General features: G+C 39.4%; 1 protein-coding gene across 2 annotated transcripts in view; it reads right to left on the minus strand.

Moving 5' to 3' along the window:
* Positions 1 to 23,232, minus strand: part of Invadolysin (leishmanolysin-like peptidase, invadolysin) — a 139,890-nt gene that overhangs the window by 7,850 nt on the left and 108,808 nt on the right. For both annotated transcript variants that reach the window (XM_076424402.1, XM_076424401.1), the window contains exons 4-8: positions 14,410 to 14,440; positions 5,405 to 5,487; positions 1,218 to 1,329; positions 476 to 657; positions 193 to 396 (exon numbers count right to left, since the gene is read on the minus strand). In XM_076424402.1, coding sequence (XP_076280517.1) covers positions 193 to 396; positions 476 to 657; positions 1,218 to 1,329; positions 5,405 to 5,487; positions 14,410 to 14,440 — 612 coding nt within the window. The remainder of the gene's footprint in view (positions 1 to 192; positions 397 to 475; positions 658 to 1,217; positions 1,330 to 5,404; positions 5,488 to 14,409; positions 14,441 to 23,232) is intronic.

Consider the following 23,232-nt stretch of genomic DNA (forward strand, 5'->3'; position numbering starts at 1 on the left):
CACAATCTTTGTAGTGCGAGTTCATGAAAACAAATGTACGTCATAATTTTTTATAATTCAAATGAAATGCACAGATACGCTGTTCGAAATGTTTGCAACTGTTAGGAACACTTTTTAAGATCTGTGACCACTGATTTGGTGGTAAAGGCGCGTTTAATGAACGACGGTAAACATTATGAAAAATTGACTTACGTCTCGTTCAATGCTGGTTTACCGGTATCGGGTCGTCGAGGAGTTCTCGGTTCGCCGTTCTCATCTCGATAAAAGGCGTACAGGCTCACAGAAAATCCTAAGGCGTGCAATATCTCGTGTTTTACGGTGCTCAGCAGCGTTTCCAGTTCTTGAGGTTTCGTGCTGATACTTTCCGGGCACAGATTGGCGTGGCCGGCTATCGGCCTGAAACCCGATTCGATCCGCTATTAGTCTAACGCCGGGAACCGATCGAACGTACACATAGTTAGTTAAAGAATTTCACCGGTCCAACGCTGCTTCCTGTTGGCAGTGCGCAGCGTACGCTACGGTTAACCCTTTCTGGCATTTCTTCGTTTGCATCGCGGACACGTAGAACACGAAATCCGCACCGTCGACTCCGCGACCGGCTCTGCTGCCTTCTGCTATTCCGCAATCATGGCCGGTCGCGTTGCACGTTCGACAAACCTACATTTATACGTTCACACACTGTACAAAGAGTAATCGTTCCGACGAACATCCTTCTTTACATTGTCAAACGTCTGCATTGTACTCCTAAAGTATCGCGATTATGCGTCCACAAACTTCAGCCGGGGAAGCCAGAAATTTTTAATTTTCCAAACAATATAATCCTGCAGATTTTGACGAGAGAACGCCGAAAAGCTTGATCTAAAAAATGTTGATCTTAGGAAATTACTGGTTCAAAAGTTATGTGTGTTTAAAGTTCAGTGATTTTCAACAGTTTTGATAGGTAAGGGTTCCGCTGAACTTTAAACACGCATAACTTTTGAACCAGTAGATTCCTATATTCCTAAGATAAAAAATTTGGATTTTCGGCATTTTCTCGTGAAAATCTACAGCATTGTATAAAAACGAGTTAAAAATTTCTGGTTTCCTCGGGTGAAGTTCAACCGATTTTATTTAACGCTAGAACTACCTGGCACTAAATGTGCTTCATTCGTATTGATTCAAATTTTGTACAGAATTGTATACTTCTTATCAAATAAGATTAATGATTTTGTGCTTACGTCAAGATGATCTTCAGGAACAACTACGTCGCCGCATATGGTGGTGGGGCGGCAGGTGTCAATGCAGTGTATATGGTGATCCTTGATGAAGACTTGACTGCTTTCACATTTCCTGAACCACAAAAAATTAACGCGCTATTATCACTTTCACTGCCGCAGCAAATGACTGTGGGAAAGACGAAATATTGCATATTGAATCCTATTTCCTATGAACCATTGCGCTGGGGTCTTTCTAAAGATTCCGCGAAAGCTGGAAAACTTACTGTAAAGTCTGAATGTTCAAAGGAAGTCAAAGAGAACTTTCACATTTCTTCGCAATGCACCAGCGGAAATAGGTACACAAATTTCGCTGATTTCGCGAGAAAAATCGCCGTACTACCATTTCGATTCTAAAATCGAGTGGTCCTCTCGGCGTCACTGTTCGCGATAATATGAAAACCGTAAATTCTCTAATATTTGAAGACCTCGGTCGCGAAAGTTTAGTGGCGTTTATGGTAGATTTTTCAGATCGAGAGGCAGAACGCGAGAGGCGAGAAAGTCGGACATTCGAGCCAATAATGAAAAGCAGTGCGCGGGATGGTGGACCCGATAAAAATGGGAGTTATGACGAAGCAGACGGAGGATCACCAATGATTTAGACAACTGTCGCCCGAGGATCACGGACGGGATCGGCGTGGTTTTGTCTCTTTAAGCATAACGCCCCTCGTGGCCGTAGAGAAGCCCCGTAATCTTCGGAGCTTATGTTGGATCGGACTGATTTAGATCAGCAATTTTCGAGTGAGAAAAGCCTGGAAATTATTTGGCTATTATGTAGTTCCATATAGAATTCGGTGCAATGCGATTAATGGATTAGGTACTTGCCGCTATCTATAGTCGGGGGATTCGAAGAGGAACACTAATTGTGTAATCCGATAGGATATGTCCGAATTTAGTCGGGATATCGGGAATAATTTAAATATTAACGGACGGTATAATAACGTTTGCCGTGAATCATTATTTGCGAAGTTCATCGTTCATGTCGGATCTACATTCTGCAAACAAAATCGCTACGATGACTCCGATGCTCCGAACCAATTTTCCGTACAGCCGCTTCGAGTTTCATTTCCAACAAAATCGCTGAACGCTGATGGCGAATTTTATTTAGACCCGTGGCAAACATGCATAAATTTCCGCAAACATTCGCCGGCTAGTAATTACTGTCAAACTTCCCTAGCTACGAAGCTTTCGAATCGATGTCGCCCGTTGTTACATATATGTACACACACCGATTGTCCGTCTTCCTCCAAGACAGATGACGATCGTCTGTTACAAGGCACACGCCGCGACTGACACTAATTGATGCTAACCAACGCTACAGGATAAGCATATATTAATTGCGTTAATTAAGACGTATCCCGTTTCGAACGGGCCGTACGCGACGCGACACGACGCGGTTCAGTGTGCCGAGCCCGTGTTTGTAAAACACTTGAGCCGCGCTCGAACTTGGGAATCTGTGCAAATTAACACGTTCCTGCGAGTGACGGCTGCGGACGTCAAATTTTCGCCAGCGTACTGCCAAATCACAATTGCTTTTTCGTCTGATAAACAAACGTTGACCTTTTTTTTGACTGGATGACGTTTCGATTATGGACTCTTACGAGGAGATAATGAAAGACAAAATTGACACATGGTAGATATGTCATTCATTATTCAGAAGAAGATTAGCAGATTAGAGGAATAATTAACTTGTCAGAATTTCAAAGCTGAACTTCCACGTGGAAGATTATTGAAAATGACGACTAACAATAGCTTTTCTGGCATATGCGTAATACAGAATCATGTTGCTGCAATCGCATTTGTTTATAAACTACAGTGATTTGAATTTTGTCATTTTTTGAGAACCAAATTTCAGCGTGATAGATTATTGGAAATCGCATCACTGTCGATATTGTGGTCAATTAAAAATCTTGTTAATGAACAACACTGGAAGTAGACAATTGTCTAACAGGCGGAGGAACGAGGTCATAATAATTGAATCTTGTCAAACCGGAACGTGATAGATTACATTAAACAATCTAGTATCGATGACGTTTCGATTATGAACTCTTACGAGGAGATAACGAAAGACAAAATTGATATAGTAGATATGTCATTAATTGTTAAGAAGAAAATTAGCAGATTAGAAGAATAATTAACTTTTCATAATTTCAAAGCTGAACTTCCACGTGGAAGATTATCGAAAATAACGAATAACAATAGCTTTGTGGCATATGCGTAATACAGAACTGTAATATGGTTTGTAGGATAAAATCAGGGAGGGTTTAAGTCATCATTTTGCTGCAATCGCATTTATTTATCAACTACAGTAATTTGGATTTCGTAATTTTTGAGAACCAAATAGACTAGTGGAAATCGCAACACTGTCGATATTGTAGTCAATTAAAAATCTTATTAATGAACAACACTGGAAGTAGACAATTGTCTAACAGGCGGAGGAGTGAGGTCATAATAATTGAATCTTGTCAAACCGGAACGTGATAGATTACATTAAACAATCTAATATCGACAGCATTTTGTCCAAAATGGCTCGAATCACGGTCGACGTTAATTAAATTAAAAACCTAAAAATCGAGTGAATTGAGCAGATGGAGGTAGTGGGTAACTGAATAATTGAATCGCACGGTGATGGGTCAGGAGTCGAGTTTCAGATAGAAACGACGGTTTCCCAAAAGGGGAAATAAAAGAGAAGGAAATATGATGAAACGAGATAGCCGACGAAGAAATCGAAAAACAGGACGCGTGGAGGAACTCGGAGAAAGTGGCAAAGCCGTAAAGAGAGAAGTATAGGGGTTCCCGAAGACCTGGTCGGTAAATGTACACCGAGGGTAGTCAGGTCCACGTGAGACTTTCGAACGAAATATTAGAGGCAGGGAACATTATGGGAAAAGTTAAAGGATGTCACGGGTAAAATTCGAAACGAAAGAAAATGCGATGCGCTATCTTCCGGCTAAACCGTCAGACAACTTTGTAATGAAATCGGTTCAATAAATGAACAGTCGACTATTCATACCGATGAAACTAGAACAATGAGCTCTCGACGTAAATAGAAACCACTTAATTTTCGAACACATTTCACAGGGTACATATTTACTCTTGTCATCCTGACAGAAGTATTTTTCAATCGTTCATGTAAAATGATTTATAATTATAATGGTTATAGTCTATACAGATGAATACTCATCTATAAATTACCACTTTTGATCGTTTATAATTCGTAAACCAATTAACCAATTTCAATGAAATTTTCAGAGCGTATATAATTTATACCAGCTGACAAAACACATTTTTTAAATTTTCATTATTGGGCCAGCTGGAAAAGTTGTAAAAATCAATTTTTAGTATTGTTTTTCACAATTCCCCCCGACCAAATGCATTTTTTCAACTTATTTATTAGACGTCATTTACTAAACTAATTCTTCTAGCCTTACAGAGGAATTGAAGTCGTTTGGTCCATTATTTGATTTGGTCCAAGTTATTCTGATTTAAAATGTGTGGAATCAGTTATGCTCCTCACTGTATATGTATTCATAAATATTCCCGAAGACTGTTCGTTATCTCGCTAAGTAAACGTTTAGTTCTAGTTACTTTTGACGTAGTCGGTGGAAGGGGACAGGTGTAAAATATTTGTTAATATTCCAGATCCGTACGAGAGTTCATGAAAATCGGTGATTATGACCTCGAGATGGTTCCTTGTAAGACAAATTCTTACTGGCAGACTGAGCAGAGTCCGTGAAAGTAAGGAACGTTCTCTCCCTGTACTGTACATTCAGTGGATGCTTGCTGAATAATGCAACGGATTCTCTCCCGAACCACGGAAGCTCACTCACTCATGCACCTATACTTTGGTCGAATTTTCCTGCCTTCGAGTTCGGGCTAAGCTCGGGTAGCATGTCAAAAATCATTGAAAATACCACTAGCCTCGTGAAAGATTGATCAACCGGGATCTCGTTATCTCAGCGTCACTGGAGGATCGCAGATTTAAGGAGCCGAAAGAATTGCCAAGAGACTTTCCACTTTAGACAATTTCACAATAAGTGTTCGACTTATTCATTAAATATAATTTTTAACTTTGTGTCTAAATGTATCTGGAAACACTAATCGCTCGGCTTTCTGAACTGTATAGAGTCAAAGTGAAACGTTTAGGTTACCTGTTTAATCTAATAGTGTTCTTCGTCTCACGGACCATGAGTGCACGTTCCCAGAAATGAACAGCTTCTGGTAGGATCGTATTCTGAAACAGAATAAAGGATTTTGGAGTTTTGTTATTTGGAAGTCTGCCTTATTTTGACGTACACCAAATGCCATACAAATAGAGGTTCAACTTCGAAGAATCGAACACTTTAGCTTGTACTGTATAAACAGATTCGGAATAAGGAAAAAATGATAGGTGAAACCCGATCTCCCCCAACTTAAGGGAGTCTTTTCCAGCAGAAACGCTCGCGCGTGAACACTCACACGCTGCTAGAGTACACTCACACACCGATAGACCACGTATATGTACGCGAGGATTGCAAGGGTCCAGGATTCCACTTCTGATTTCTTGATAATGCAAAGACGGAGTTTTGTAGTAGTCAAAATCGCTAGATGAAAGATCAATCTAGGGCGTTGTTTGCCTCAAAACTCCTTCTTTTACGTTTCCGAGGAATAGTTTTGCAATATTCGGCTGCATGTTGCCCGTCAGATGACGCTGCAGTCGCGCCGCGCCGGCGTACTAGCCTCTCCGACAATTATGTACTCGCAAAAGACACATACAGTAGCGGACAAAAGTTTAAGACTGCTCTAAAGAAGACGATAACTTTTTAAATATTGTACTATACGATTTGAACTTTTTTGGGAAGCTAGAGCAATTAGTTTAATAAAGGATGTGAAAAGAAATTTTTTCAAAAATTGCAATTGATCGGAATTGTTGAAAAAATACTAAAAGTTGAATTTTTAACTTTTTTATGGGGGCCTATATTGAAAATTTAAAAAATACGTTTTGTGGATCTTTGTCAATTAGATGCACTGTGAAAGTTTCATCGAAATCGGTCGACGTTGCAATGAGCTACAAACGTTTAAAGATGGTAAAAATTGCAGATTTTCACGATTTTCGGCAATAAATTAAATTAAACGTTTGTAGCTCATTGCAACGTCGACCAATTTTGACGAAATTTTCAGAATACGTTTAATTGACACAGATCTACAAAATGTATTTTTTAAATTTTCAGTATAGGCCCACATAAAAAAGTTAAAAATTCAACTTCTAGCATTTTTTCAACAATTCCGATCAATTGCAATTTTTGAAAAAATTTCTTTCCACATCCTTTAGTAAACTAATTGCTCTAGCTTCCCAAAAAAAAGTTATCGTCTTCTTTAGAGCGGTCTTAAACTTTTGTCCGCTACTGTACATTTGATTAAAAAATAAATAGAACATGAAATTCACTAATTAAACGAAAGCTTTTTAAATTAATCTATTTTTGTTAATGCAAAATATACTCATGAACGGCTTTCATTGCCAATATATTGATGGATTTCGAATTTCTTGTAAATACATTTGTCTCCCATTGTACCTCCAGAACATCCTTAAGTTCGTGTGTATTCACATAAATTAAATGGAAATTATTTCATACTTTTTAGTGCATTTCTTTAGTGCGTCTTTTCGAAGTCGGTTTAATATTCCTAACAAAATCTGAACAACGGATGCGACAGATTTCGAGTGGAGTGACCCAGAGACGATTTCCTCCGAAAAGTGCGAACGGACGAAGGAATCGATTCCACTCAGAGTGCGACGAGATTTATAAGGATTGCTGCAGATAGATCCGAGAAGATGATGTTTTGTCGAATATCTGTTCTCAATGCGCGTCAGCGTCCTGGGAAAAAGTTGCCCGAGCAAAGTCGATTAAATAAAGCGACAGCGCTGACCCATTTGTACTCGAACGTGGCAAATCTTTTGCACTGATCCTGATGGCGGTATATTTATTCAAACATAAACGACCTGAAATACTTTTTCAGCACAAATAAACGGAACGGATAATACGAGCATAATAACGAGCGGAATTATCGAGAGAAACATAATAAGAATATTCAGCAGAAATATTGTGGATAATATGAACAAAAAGTCGATATGTTTGCGTGCATGGGGATCATGTTATTCGAAATTCATGATGTTTCTTTCATTCGAGAGTTACCAGTTCCTATTGATTTAATTTCCATTCGAAGCTCGGCCGGGTTTTATTTTGTGCACGCGTGATACAAGTCCAAATAAATGGAGCCGTCCCCGTGTAATATCTACATTCTTTGTTCTCGCGTTGATCGATAATACATTTCGCCTGATATTATACAGGAGCGACTGTGGAATTTTTTCGGGCCGGATTTCCGTCCAGCGACAGCGGTTTAAATTAAGCCCATCTACGTATGCAGAACTCGTGCCCGTGCATTTACTTCTTCGTTCCAATTAATGCCGTGCATTATTTCATCTACAACCCGCATATGAGTACGTTTATATGTATTTCGGCGAGATTGCTTATCTGGACGGTTGGCTGATTAAAAAATGTAATTACAGTTCCAAATTATCTTTTAAATTATTAAACCAACGGCATTACCGAGCACACGTGCGATTTCATGGCGAATATAAATCCTGGAAAATATTCGGCATCTTTCAAACAGCTGCTGATTTTCATTAATTATAAATACTTTCAGTCGATAGAGCAGTGAAATTGTGAATAGGTAAAGGACAATGGGTGTCTGCATGTTCTTGTAGAGAATCTGAGGAGAAGAAACGAGCGACACTATTTTCGTCTGGCTTAAATAAATAATCGTTACTTGGCTAAGCTGTTCAGCTGTTCACAGGATGGCAAAGTTACGTCCGAACGAGAGTGCGTCATTAATATCGGTCTAATGGCAAGCTCCTGATAATTAAAACGGAGCCACTTCAATGGAGCTCTGAACGCCGAGAATGTGCAAACGCTTAATTCCCTCTCGTCTTACACTATTTTTCGCCAATTACACTCGCAACGAACCTTTATCTCACTTGTTCGAATTCAATTCTTCACGCCTTACAATCCTATAAACATTTACCGTAAAGCCACAAAACACACAATCAATCTACAAAGTCAACAAAGATTAAAGTAGCTAACCAGGAGATAGTGCAGTAGATTAATTTCTATTCTAAGTTGCTGCCACGTAACTTTAAACGGTGAGGACCTTATTCATTATGAAGCGTGCAAAAGTTAGACAAAGAGTGAAAACAAGAAATGGTTCAGTAGATTAATTGAAAATTCCCGCTTGAAATCACTGCAGTCCTGTGTAACTTTCAGCTAATATTTCTTTAATGTGTGTTTGCGAAACAGTTTGAAAAGTTGCGAGGGAAGATCTTCAAGCCGGAAATTCAGGAAATTATGAAACTTCCAGGATATGTAGAGCACATATGTACGGGGGAGTACATTATGCAATCTTTTGTGTGCTTAAATTCACTCTAAGGAGTTACACTTAAGTGAAAATTCGGTTAAGTTACCCTGTAACTTGCAAACTGTAATACAAAAGACAGAAGAGAGGTTTTAAGACGGAAAAAACTTGACTTTCATTTAAAAATTTAGCGAAAAAATCCACATTACAGAAATCAATTGACTAATCGCGCTTTCGAGGTCTCTTTTGAAGGCCCACTGAGTTAAATATTATAAATAACGCTAGAACTACTGAGCGAAGCTTGTACCGCTCAAAAGCCAGAGGATTGCGTTCACTCAAATTTCCGCGATTTTTCTCACAATCACGAACCCGTACGGTCATTCAAGTTCCCATGTAATCAATAAATCAATTGAAAATTGCATTTCTGAAGTCCAATTTGAAGCTCCACTTAAGGATATTAATTAACTCAGCTCGTGTCGCTTCGCGAAAGGTTACATTCACTTAAATTTTCTCCATTTTTCAGATAATCACGACTCTGTACGTACTAGATTCCATATAATTCAATAAATCAATTTAGTAATTGCCTTTCGGAAGTCCAATCCAGAGGTAATTATCGTGATTAATACTGAAACTACCGAGCGAAGCATGTACGTACAGTCGCGTAGAAGCTAGAAGGCCGCGTTCACTCAAATTTTCGCGATTTTTCATATAATCACGGGTCCGTACAGCCAAGTTTCCTTATGTATGCGTTAGCACGAAGCGCAGCGTGCATCGTCCATTATGTCGGCTCTTTATTCTCGTTAGTTTCGTTGCGCTTCCTTTCTTTCCTACGTGCGACCTTCTCTCCAAGCTCTGAACATCGCGTGCGTCCTCGCGCGTCGAGACGCGCCGTTTATCACTACACGGGAGGGACAGTGTTCTCCTTTATCACAATATTGCTAACTTGTGTTTGTCTTATCAACGTCGTATAAGTCGTTCAACCTTATATCGTTTTCCGGCGCGTAATAGGCAGCCGCGCGAAAATGCTCTTTCGCAACCCTTCAAACAAATTGCTATTTAACCATCCTCGTCTAACATACCACTTCGAAGCGCAAGGCTCTATCAATCCTCAGAAACGATCTCATTTCTACTATTTTATGTTCATCGTAAAAGACGTCAATTGAACAATGTGTTCCACGAACTCTGTCCTCTTGAAGTGTCTGCGATTTTAAACAAAATGCGCCAATGTTACGAATAAAAGTAGTTACAGTAAGGAGCATAACTGATTCCACACAGTTTAAATCAGAATAACTTTTATATGAATGTGGACCAAACGACTTCAATTTCTCTGTAAGGCTAGAAGAATTAGTTTAGTAAATGACGTCTAATAAATAAGTTGAAAAAATTCACTTGTCGGAATTGTGAAAAACAATAGTAAAAATTGATTTTTACAACTTTTTCAGCTGGCCCAATAACGAAAATATGAAAAATGTGTTTGTCAACTGGTATAAATTATATACGCTCTGAAAATTTCGTTGAAATTGGTTAATTGGTTTACGAATTATAAACGATCAAAAATGGTAAAACTTGCCACTTTATGGTACACTACAAATTACCACTTTTGATCGTTTATAATTCGCAAACCGATTAACTAATTTCAAGGAAATTTTCAGAGCGTATATAATTTAAACCAGTTGACCAGTCACATCTTTTGAATTTTCGTTATTGGCTCAGCTAAAAAAATGGTAAAAATCAATTTTTACTATTGTTTATCACAGTATTTTTCAGCATATTTTTTACACATTTACTAAAATAATTCTTCTAGCCTTACAGAGAAATTGAAGTCGTTTGGTCCATTCATAAAAAAGTTGTTCTGATTTAAAATGTGTGGTATCAGTTATGCTCCTTACTGTATATCTAAAATTATCTACTATGCTCGATTACATTATGGTTGTTAACCTTTTGCAGTCGGAGCTTTTCCATCTCGAAAATTAAACATTTCTTCCGACCTATAATACTTCCATTCTATCTGTATTGTATGAAATTGATATAATACCTCATACAGTATTTAAATGTTTAGTAACTGATTAGATACCAACATATTTAATAATGTAAACAATATTTTGAATAATGGTACATCAATTTTTAGGCACCAAGTGTAAATTTATAATGATCTAAGGAAATCAAAATCTGAATGGAAGCTTGAGGAAAGTTCAATTCCCCGAATCGAATGTTGCCAGAATGATTTGTTCGAGCGTGTTCAGGCGAAAAAGGGCAAAGTATCAGTTTGCAAAACTGTATTGTTACAGGAAAGGGGTAAACATCGGAGACGAAATAGCGAACGAGGAAAAGGTCGGTCTTGCTTTATCGACCCCCGCATGGCTAGTTCGATGTCGGTATTAAATGCAAATGCCGAGTCCTATTTAAATTTCAGATGCAATTAGATTCATTTACTTTCAGGAGCCAGCAATTATTCGACTTACAGGGGAAAGCTGTGTGCCGGAATACTATCGCGGTGAAAATTTTCGGAATAAATCAACTGTTGCTGTCGGCTGATGCACAAATCCTAGCGAACCTCGCGAGAGCCCTGCGTTTCTACTTTAGATTCCGGAGGCCCTCGTTCTAGTTCGCCAAACGATTTACGGTCTCGATAACTAGCATTTTATTCATGAAACGGACGATTTTTTTCTCTCTACCACGGTTAACTAACCAGCGATCAATTCCTGGCAGACCGACTCCCATCCTGAAAAAGTTGTTCGAGCGGTACCATATAGGCTTGCTGATGCTTTCCTATTCAACAGAAATTTCAGTGCTACACAATATTATCGGCATGAATTCTTGTTACGAATGTTCAACTTTAATTCCTGTTCTGTTTTGTTTAAACTAAAGCATGCTTGAGCTTTGTGAGAAATACAATACTCCATTAACCCCTTGCCGTGCCATTTTCTTTACAGTTATAGTAGAGAAGGAAGGAAAACTTATATTTTTTGTATGGCTACATTTATTTTAAGAGTGCCGGCGCGCCCGAGAATATAATGGCGGACGTTTTATTCGACATTATATGTATATTGGTTACGAAATTCGTTTACGAAAAAGAATGTCGTAAGAAAAATTTACGAGTGAAATGAAATTCCTGTTTTAATTTTGTCAAAAACCTGTTTCCTATAAATTTCATTTAGGTGGTTTTTAAGATCGTTTAGTCTCGTCTAATGGGTGATTTGTTTCATTTTTGTGTTGCAGGCTGCTAATTTGGCTGCTCTATCAGCGCTTTCATTACCCTGTATATCCATATGCGATGGAATCCAGCAAAATGTAATGAATTTATCGAAAAATGAAACGCTTATCTTGAATATTTGTTAGTCTTTGTTAAAATCTTCATCACGAGCCTGACTCGTTAAAATACGGCAAGGGGTGAAACCTCGCCACAGTGTCACATTTCTCCAGTCTTTCTATGATTTCAAGAATTTCATTCCACTCGTAAATTTTTCTTACGATATTCTTTTTCGTAAACGAATTTCGTAACCGATATATAACGTCGAATGAAACGTTCGCCATCATATTCTCCTCGTTTACGAGGACACAGGATCGTTTTAGAAACATCCGGTCCCCGTCATAGCGCGAAGAGCAATAAAGCAGAGTAAAGTCGTCTCAATCCGAGATAAGAGCCAATATAGAAATCTGAGCGGCGTGTAACACGGTATTACAGCTTACAGTCAACTTTGTGAACGAATACACAGAGAAGTGGGGTAGAAGGAGGAGGAGGAGGAGCGGCGGCTGGAGAGAGTGTTTGAGGATCGATCGTTCGCGACGACAGGTTTGTTAGAGAACGGAGCAATCGATTTTCAGAGGTTGCTCTCCAGCTCGATTTGCGAGATTATCATACGGCCAGGTATTATGCGGAGTAAACGATGGTCCCGCGTGTTCGAAGCTTGCCGGGTACTCTGATTGAAATGCCCCCGGTAATTTCCGGTTATTTGGCGCATACAGTTATGCCCACGACGCGGTGCATTACACTGCTATGACGCCGGCAACGTTTGATACGACGTAGAACGCGTCCATTTACCACGCTCCATTTCCAGTTCCTGCCAGATGCGCGCCACGAGGAAAGGGAGAAAAGCTGTCGTAATTAAGCGTACGCCTTGCCACACCGATAAATGCTCTTGGCTCCGGATCGTTCGAAAAATCCCCGGCTTGTAACGGCTCGAAGGCTCTTCGATCGCTCCTGCTCTGCGAGTGCAAATCGATCATTTTTGACGTCCAAGGGAGAAATATTTTCCAAAACCAAGTATGAAGTCTGTACTTCAAATACTTCAAACCTTCGATAACTCGAATACCTCTATAAGACGAAATTTTTGTTCATTCCTCTACGCTGCACTTTAAAAACTTCTATATATCGAAATAAAACTTCCTTTAACTCAAATTATTTTCCGCGAGAGTGGAAGTTAAACAAGCCAAAACAACAGTAAATGTTTCACGAAGTTTCGTAGAAAGATGCGATCATATTGAAGAAAATGTTTATTGAAAATTCTCTGCTTTCATAGCGTTGAAATTACTTAAATATATCAGAGCCTGGTAGATTATATTTACTGTATGTATATAATAAATAACTCATCTACAAAAATTGTACTTTTCCTTTTTTAGAGCTATTACAATCAGGAAATCATTAACTCTTGCACAAACTCCCTGTAAGTCGAATTTTCGGGTAAACCTCTCTTTTTTTTTAATTCAGCCACTGAAACTCGAAGACTTCGATAAGTTGAAACCCGAAATATAACTCGAAGATTTTAGTTCTTCCCTTGAGATTCGAGTTATCGAGGTTCGTATGTATTATGATTTGTGCGAAATTAGGATGGTTTTTATTTCAATGGTCTCATTTTCCTAATTTGTCATACCACGTGGAAGGCTGTAAAAAAATGAGTATCGATAGTTCCCTTGGAATGTGCTCAATGTAGAATTGTAATCGAGTCTGTATTGTATAATATACACGACATTAGGACGGGTTTAAGTCATCATTTTTCCGATTTCGAATTTGTTTATATAGTACAGGCATTTATAGTTTATAATTTTTCCAAGACTCCACGATTATTGAGGAGAACAAAAATCGATAATTAAATCTGCAATAAAAAATTAAAATTGAGTTTGCGGCCAGTTTCGAATTGATTTGCAAAATACAGGTCTCCGAATTTCTGTCGATTTCAAGGAAAATGAAATTTCACGCACGCACTTAAAATATTCGTTGACAATAAAAATGAACAGAGAAGAGGGGGGGGGCGGCATTGCAATCTGCAATTTAATTACGACCATTTGCATGTAACAGTACGTCAATAAAATGTTACATTGGTCAGTTTACTGTTTCGTGGTCGGAGTATCAATTCGGCGAGGATAGACAGAAATATTTCGAACGCGAACCATTTTCCGTAGCTTTTAAATAAAATATTGTTTTTATTATTGCGTTACATTACCAGAGTTATATGCAGAATTGATAATGAAACAGACGATTAACTATTTACTACGTGAAACAGTATTTTATCCATCGCTGAATCGACATCCGGCCCGATAGTCGGCCGCGCCGTAACAAGTAGAAATAAACGGGAATGGTCAGACAGATTAGCTAAAGCGTACTTTTACGTGCGCACACAGACCGTACAACTTTCCCGTTTAATTCTTTCAGCAGCTACGTTATTTCGTTTAAAACAATCCTTTTGTACATTCTCGATTTAATCATGCGACTGCTGCATATTTATTAGAAATGTTCGGTTGGTCGAATTCACCGCGGTATTGAATTACTCACATTGATCAGATACAGCTTCTCGTCATCCAACCTGTAACAGAAAAAACCAACATGAACACATTACAAAAAAATGTTAAAAACAGTATTTAGGATTAAGTTGACTCTTTTAAATGATTTTTAGATTATTTAATGTTCAACTCCTTTCTTCGACATTCCAGCCAATCGATATATATATACATTTTTTTTAAAAATTGTTCCTAATATATTCACATGACTTCAAACGACAGCTCAAGTTAAGGTCGTAGTGTAGTTGACAATTGGAGTCTCGCAGCATTGTATCTTCCTTATTCTTCTTCAACCAAACGCAAGATTGCCGGTCCAATTGCGCGACTCGCCTTGAATAATAAGTGACGCTCATAAGAAAATTGGTCAATTGTTATCATCGAATCAATAACGTTACAAGTGTGATTCGCTGGGATTGCAGCACGTGACGTTTCTAATTACTCCCTCTCTCTCTCTCTCTCTCTCTCTCGGATTGCACGGACATGGTATTTCTTTTCCGATAGTACCAACAATAACAGAAAAAAAAGAAAGGCGATCGTCGTGCACCGGTATACAGGCAGGCACTTACATGCACTCGTGGAAGCTTAGCCATGAGTTATGACGTAGGTTTGTACGAGAACCCAGGACGGTTGTTAGTGGTTAATTATACGGTGGGATTAGCTTGGCCAGCGCTACTGCAAACCAACCTCTATAATTTTCTCGAGAGCTCAAATTCAAGCGTAAAGCGTGCTACTATACCTAGGTTTAAGGTATAGTGGAGCCCGAGAACGGTCAGTCGGATTTTCCTCGACGACCGGCTCTGTGTTGATCATCCGCCCCATTTCGAACACAATTCCTTGCACGTTCCAACGTCTTCGTTACATGTAATACTATTTGTAAGTCATCCCATAAATTGTCTCGTTGCTCAGTGCACTTCTCGCAGTGTGTGTTGCGTCTTGTCAGTGCTCAACTGCAATTAGCGAGCCGCTGAGGAACACGCCTCATGGAGAGGTAATGAACTAACTCGATTTAAAATCGAACTCAGCGTAGCTACGCGTAGACGCAAATTGACACTCGAGTCGGCCACGCGCTAATTTTAAGCATTTTAAGTGACTTGCACTACATTTGTGAAAATAGTAGTAGCGGATATATCGACAGTATTTCGTCTTGAGGGAAAAGAGCGACCGCGGTTTATTATTCGGGGAGGGATCGCGAAGCGTTCGATGTTGGCGAGGGAATTTCACGAGCTAGGGGTGTAAGATTTCAAAACGCGAATGAAATCGAGCGTTACGCCACGGAGAGTAGCAGCAGTGTCGGGCGAGGCCAACTATGGAATACAAAATGAAATAAACTGTTGTGAACCGTGGACGAGGTACGAGGCGGCAGCCAAGTCATGCGCGGCTTCTATCTTTTCAGAACACCGCCGGTTTTGGTGGCAGACAGGTACCCGGCACCGTGCCGAAGATCCGGAGCGTCACTTTGCCATGGCCAAATCTATTTACCGCGTGTCACGAATTCAAATCGGCTGCTCGGCAGTCGCCACGCGATCTTCCGCTCGGTGAAACGCTTTCAATGCTGTTTTCTATACTAAATTCCGTTTGTATTTCCATATTTGTCAGCCTGACGTCCATCCCGTTATTCTGCCTTAGTCCTACGTTATGCGAATTTCCTTTTTATTTTTATTTCGCGATTTTTATCGCAGTGAAAACTTTGCTGTGCAGTGAATGAGTCTGATCCGTCACGCACCGAGGTGAAACGCTTTCAATGCTGTTTTCTATACAAATTCCGTTTGTATTTCCATATTTGTCAGCCTGACGTCCATCCCGTTATTCTGCCTTAGTTCTACGTTATGCGAATTTCCTTTTTATTTTTATTTCGTGATTTTTATCGCAGTGAAAACTTTGCTGTGCAGTGAATGAGTCTGATCCGTCACGCACCGAGGTGAAACGCTTTCAATGCTGTTTTCTATACAAATTCCGTTTGTATTTCCATATTTGTCAGCCTGACGTCCATCCCGTTATTCTGCCTTAGTCCTACGTTATGCGAATTTCCTTTTTATTTTTATTTCGCGATTTTTATCGCAGTGAAAACTTTGCTGTGCAGTGAATGAGTCTGATCCGTCACGCACCGAGGTGAAACGCTTTCAATGCTGTTTTCTATACAAATTCCGTTTGTATTTCCATATTTGTCAGCCTGACGTCCATCCCGTTATTCTGCCTTAGTTCTACGTTATGCGAATTTCCTTTTTATTTTTATTTCGCGATTTTTATCGCAGTGAAAACTTTGCTGTGCAGTGAATGAGTCTGATCCGTCACGCACCGAGGTGAAACGCTTTCAATGCTGTTTTCTATACAAATTCCGTTTGTATTTCCATATTTGTCAGCCTGACGTCCATCCCGTTATTCTGCCTTAGTTCTACGTTATGCGAATTTCCTTTTTATTTTTATTTCGTGATTTTTATCGCAGTGAAAACTTTGCTGTGCAGTGAATGAGTCTGATCCGTCACGCACCGAGGTGAAACGCTTTCAATGCTGTTTTCTATACTAAATTCCGTTTGTATTTCCATATTTGTCAGCCTGACGTCCATCCCGTTATTCTGCCTTAGTCCTACGTTATGCGAATTTCCTTTTTATTTTTATTTCGCGATTTTTATCGCAGTGAAAACTTTGCTGTGCAGTGAATGAGTCTGATCCGTCACGCACCGAGGTGAAACGCTTTCAATGCTGTTTTCTATACAAATTCCGTTTGTATTTCCATATTTGTCAGCCTGACGTCCATCCCGTTATTCTGCCTTAGTTCTACGTTATGCGAATTTCCTTTTTATTTTTATTTCGTGATTTTTATCGCAGTGAAAACTTTGCTGTGCAGTGAATGAGTCTGATCCGTCACGCACCGAGGTGAAACGCTTTCAATGCTGTTTTCTATACAAATTCCGTTTGTATTTCCATATTTGTCAGCCTGACGTCCATCCCGTTATTCTGCCTTAGTCCTACGTTATGCGAATTTCCTTTTTATTTTTATTTCGCGATTTTTATCGCAGTGAAAACTTTGCTGTGCAGTGAATGAGTCTGATCCGTCACGCACCGAGGTGAAACGCTTTCAATGCTGTTTTCTATACAAATTCCGTTTGTATTTCCATATTTGTCAGCCTGACGTCCATCCCGTTATTCTGCCTTAGTTCTACGTTATGCGAATTTCCTTTTTATTTTTATTTCGCGATTTTTATCGCAGTGAAAACTTTGCTGTGCAGTGAATGAGTCTGATCCGTCACGCACCGAGGTGAAACGCTTTCAATGCTGTTTTCTATACAAATTCCGTTTGTATTTCCATATTTGTCAGCCTGACGTCCATCCCGTTATTCTGCCTTAGTTCTACGTTATGCGAATTTCCTTTTTATTTTTATTTCGTGATTTTTATCGCAGTGAAAACTTTGCTGTGCAGTGAATGAGTCTGATCCGTCACGCACCGAGGTGAAACGCTTTCAATGCTGTTTTCTATACTAAATTCCGTTTGTATTTCCATATTTGTCAGCCTGACGTCCATCCCGTTATTCTGCCTTAGTCCTACGTTATGCGAATTTCCTTTTTATTTTTATTTCGCGATTTTTATCGCAGTGAAAACTTTGCTGTGCAGTGAATGAGTCTCATCCGTCACGCACCGAGGTGAAACGCTTTCAATGCTGTTTTCTATACAAATTCCGTTTGTATTTCCATATTTGTCAGCCTGACGTCCATCCCGTTATTCTGCCTTAGTCCTACGTTATGCGAATTTCCTTTTTATTTTTATTTCGCGATTTTTATCGCAGTGAAAACTTTGCTGTGCAGTGAATGAGTCTGATCCGTCACGCCCCGAGGTGAAACGCTGTTCGGGCAAACTCGGAGAAGGTGTGCAATCGCCATAGAAGTTTCACATAAACAGCTTCACATCACTCGAAAATATGTGTCCTCAAAGAATTAGACTAGAATTTTGCAAATTATTTTAACCAGTGAAGCATTTAAGGGGGATCTTTGCTGGATCCAATGAAGAAAAAAATTTTTAAAGATTTTACAGATGTTCGAATTTCAAAAGAACAAGAGCGCTGCGAGATTTTCTCATTGCGAAAAATACATCGTCGTCTTATATCGAAAGGGAACCGTAAATTGATTTACCCGTGGTTATAGTCCTTGCGGGTTTCAGTTGTTGTCAGACCCTAATCAAGTTCAATATCGAAGCCAGCAGAAGAGCAGAATTTTTCAGCAGCCTCTGGTTGAAGGTAGAAGGGCAAAGAAGGGAATTTAGCGGGAGGGAAGTGAAAGGGAGGAGGCAGAGACTCTTTATTACATCATACTGAGAACACAACAAGAGGAATAAGGGATTGAGTAAGGAACTGGTGAGATTCCGAGGCGGGAGAGAGAGAGAAGGGGGACACCAGGAGAGAAGAGGTCGCTCCTCCCAGCAGGTTATATTGCGCGTAGGATTAAACTTATACGAGCAGCTGTTGTCTCGCGGGCGTATTTCACCTAACATCGGCGCTCTGTCACCAGTTTTGCTTGATGTTTGCAGCCGAAACTTTTCCCCCGATATCCTCGCACAAAACGTCTTGTTAGGCGTTACGGCGACGAAAGATTGCTCTCGGATACGAGGCGAAAGGTGACGTTCACCTAATCCCGGCCTTGTAATTCTCAGGAATCGCGAAAATGCGCCGTCCTCGGCGCGTTTCAATTTTCGGAGCGAAATTAGGCAATCGCCGTAAACGAACAAAAACACTTTGCCCGCGTAGTTTCTGAACTCGCGCAACCGTTCCGCGCTCAACCGTAAAAATAAACTGACAATACGTCTGGTCTTTCTTCTTTAGAACGTCTCATTTTGAGCTGCAATTCATAGCAGCGAAACGAAATAAACAAAATAGTGAACAACCCAATTGTACCGTGTTTGATATCATTCTAATGAGAAAAATGTCACAAATATTTGTTTCAGAGAGTTTCATAAGAAAAACAAAAATACTTTACCATTCGATTAATACGAAAATGAAATGTTACGGGCACTGCAGCGAGAGAGGTTTTCTGGAAAACGGAGAAACGAGCCCGCGAGATAGGCAGATCGGAAAATTCAAAATTCCTTTGGAATTAGTCAAACGATTCCACGTTTGCGTCGGGGTGCCTTGTCGCGTTAGCCCCCGTAGTGGCAGTTGTGCTTGGGACTCTGGAACAAAGCTCTTAACTTCCGTAATTTCAATTTCAGATTATTCGACCTGGCATTTCCATGGCACGGTCTCACGAACATTGTCACCTGTAGCCGTCACGGGACTCGCAATCACTGCAGCTCAAATTGAATTTCCATGTGGATGCTGACTTGTTGATAGTCAGGCGTGTTGTTCCGCCAACGAGACAACGACGTCAGGATGAATCTACCGCCATCAAACTCCCACGATTCTTTGCGCAACAAAGACGCAATTACAGTCGGAAAATTATATCGAGGCCACTTTCATAAATTGACGAGCTTACGTTTCAATCGTCCACTTTCAAATTGAAAATACAGCCACACTGAATTTTTATTATTTTCATAAAGTGGTTTGCGAATAGGATTTGCATGCACTTACGACAGAAATATTCCAAACGGGAAAGATAAAAAGGATTTAAAAATATCAACGTTATGATTTAATAAAACCACTGCCTGGTGTTCCCATGTCTTGCTTTTGATGCAAACAATTTTTATTTCGCAGTTTATTTATGAAGCATTGAATTGCAAATGGGTTATAAATATATCTTTCCTCCTGTGACTCCAATAATTTGATTAACCCCTGCAAATGTATGTTTTTCCTGTGGCTTCCAACAACAACATGGTTGAAAAGCAAATATGAAATTCATTTTTGATAAATTACTCGAAAACCGAGTTTCGTATTTTTAATCAATTATTATTTTATTTACATAAAATCTAGATGTTACACAACAATCCTTGTATCTAATTTTACGTGAATAAATATTATGCACAAAATTTATTCAGTAAAAATGAATCGAATCCTCGTGAAGTGCTTTTGTTAGCAACATTGTAACTCTAGACTCACAGTAGAGTGGTTTTACAGTGAAACAATTTTTTGTCACCGCCCCAAACCGGATTCATGACGTATCCGTTTACTAATACGAGTTGGAACAGAAGTTTTCAACTTATTCGAAGCGATTCAGATTAAAACCTGCACTGATTAAGAGAATGTGGTAATGATCAGACGCAGGTGGAATCAAAGGGCCCGGCCTCTAATCACAAGATTAAAGTCTGTGAAGTTCAGCCTCGGATTAAGAGATAACCGACTCTCGCTTCCTCACAACGAGAGGAATAACGAACCGAGTTCGGATCTTATGAACCGTGCGATTCCCTCGTAACTTTTAGATCCGTTAAATCCGTCCTGATGCTCTTTGACATCCACTGGGTACCTCGTTGCTTTCCCACGCTCGGGCCACTGTCTACACTTTCGCCACGCTGACACCGAGCGTTCGTTATAACGGTCCCAGTCATTTTTCACCTGTACCTCGAAATTCGGTAATTCGCCGACCGTGCACGGAATCGTGTTATGGACCTCGCCTAAACGAAGAGAAAAACCATTTCACAGTAAAACTATCTTATACAGGGTGTCCCGATATCGGTGCTACAACGCCGTAGAAGGGGGGATTCTGATAAGTCGAAAATGTGAAATGAATTTATCGGATTCGATATCTCGTTTTCCAGAAAATCGTTTAGCTTTCCATTAAGGAAAATGGATTTTTCAAAATTGTATTTTCTACTACGTTTTTATTAGCTCGCTTTCTTGTCTGTCTGTCTGTTCGGTGCAAATTTTGCAATTGATTTGAAACTAACTTCCCGATGAGCTAAGAGACTTGAAATTTTAAACGATGCTCGGGACTGGATAACAATGCAATATTTTTATAAAATTTTTAAAAAAAGCCTATATGCGTTTAGGAGATATAAATTATTAATCAATTTAACCGTTACACCTCCCCGCGCGCCGCTCGGTAGTACGTCACCGCGTTCAGCAATCCCCACAGAGAAATTACAGAGAAATTGAAGTCGTTTGGTCCATTCAAAAAAGTTGGTCTGATTTAAAGTGTGTGGAATCAGTTATGCTCCTTACTGTACATATTAAGAAAGAAATTAAATTTTGATTTCCCCAATTTCACGCAATTCAGATGGAAAATTTTTATTTTGCCTAAAAAGATCCGCAGTTTAGTAATAACATGAAGTATTTATATAGATTTTTAATGTATGGAATCACCATAAGGTCACCTCAATTATCCGAACTAGGCAGGAAAATACGAGACTTCGAATAACGGAACAGTTGCTTAATTTGTTGATTGGTGAAATAACTGAACTATACACATGTGAAGAGTGGAGATAATAGAGACCGCTGTAATGTGCTTGTCAAAGAAGAAAGAAAAATTTTTCCACGATTTTCGAGGACACGTCTGAGACGTTAATGGAAGGGTGGTGTTACGAGGTGCCAAGCGAACTTATAAGACAGCCTAATGCTTTCAGGCGTGTTTATGGGTTATATAGTGTTGTAAATTCCGCATAGTTATCGCGTTCGATTCGAGCACCGATGTTAACATCGATTGGTTGCACTTAATCTCCCAATTACTCGGCGTACGCGCGTTTGTAGTGCGCTAAACGAGCCCACGCTGTTTTCAGCTTTCTATCCCCGCAAATCACCAGCCGCCGCCGCGCGCGCTGATGTCTGATTCGAGCACAGCAATCACCGTTCGGTGAATTACGGTGTCATCATTATCGGCATTTCAACGCATTAGTCGACCCGACATATGTAGACAAATATTATCACCCCGTGTGTCATATAGACACTGTCTTCGCTACGCGCGTTTCGAATTATGCCCGCCGCAGCCAGGATTATGGATTAAAAATTAATGCGACGTGACGGCTATCGAGAAAGACACTCGACGGGGACAGACTAACGCTGAATTTACGGATCAGAAATCACCGTTTTCTCACATTTTTATTCCGTAATTATTAAAATTGCAAAGGTTTCACGAGATTACTCCATCTCTTTGAATTTCTCATTAGAAATAAATGTGTATACTATTAATGAATTCGACGCATCGTGCACTTAATTCATCGTATAAATAATTAACACTAACCGTACCACGACAAGTCAAATCAACGGTTTCCGATTTTATGTCAGAAATTTTTAAATAGATTTCTTTATTCAAGCTTAATATCGTTATAAAAGTCGTGATAAAATAAATTTTTATGAAGCAACGTATTAAAATCATTTAATCTTGTTAATTTCATAAGACAATGCCATACTAGTCACGTTAAAACATCCATGAGCGATTCTATGGTATTTTCTAATTGGCAGAAACGTTTCCAAAAGCGAATAAAATCTGAACAAAACGCAAATTCACAGTGCGAAATCCATTTTATTAAATTGTCTATTCAATTCAGCACTTGTGTTCGTTTTGTTTTTAATAAATGGGAAATCCTTTAATAAGAGAAATCCTATAAATAATGTGTACGATTTGAGCATTCGTAACAGAGCCCATTAACATAATTAAACTAACATAATTAAACGTGGCGTTGTGCATCTATCATCGGTGGTAAACAGTAGCTCTAGAGACCCCTATTATTCTGTTCACCTATTGCACTGATTTCACGTCAATGTCAAAAGCTTATCATCTTCCCCCTAATACAGATTAGGTGACTCGGGCTTGCCAAAGTCTACCCAAACCGAATCGATAGCCTTTGTAATGTGTACTCGTCAATTAACTATGTTTAGTGGTCACTATCGTATCAAAGGTATTATGTGTGCACAGTGTCTACCAGTGGTACCCGTGTCTATTGGAGCTGTTAACGATTTTATCG

This window comes from Lasioglossum baleicum, chromosome 5 (genome assembly GCF_051020765.1).
Source record: "Lasioglossum baleicum chromosome 5, iyLasBale1, whole genome shotgun sequence".
Taxonomy (NCBI): domain Eukaryota; kingdom Metazoa; phylum Arthropoda; class Insecta; order Hymenoptera; family Halictidae; genus Lasioglossum; species Lasioglossum baleicum.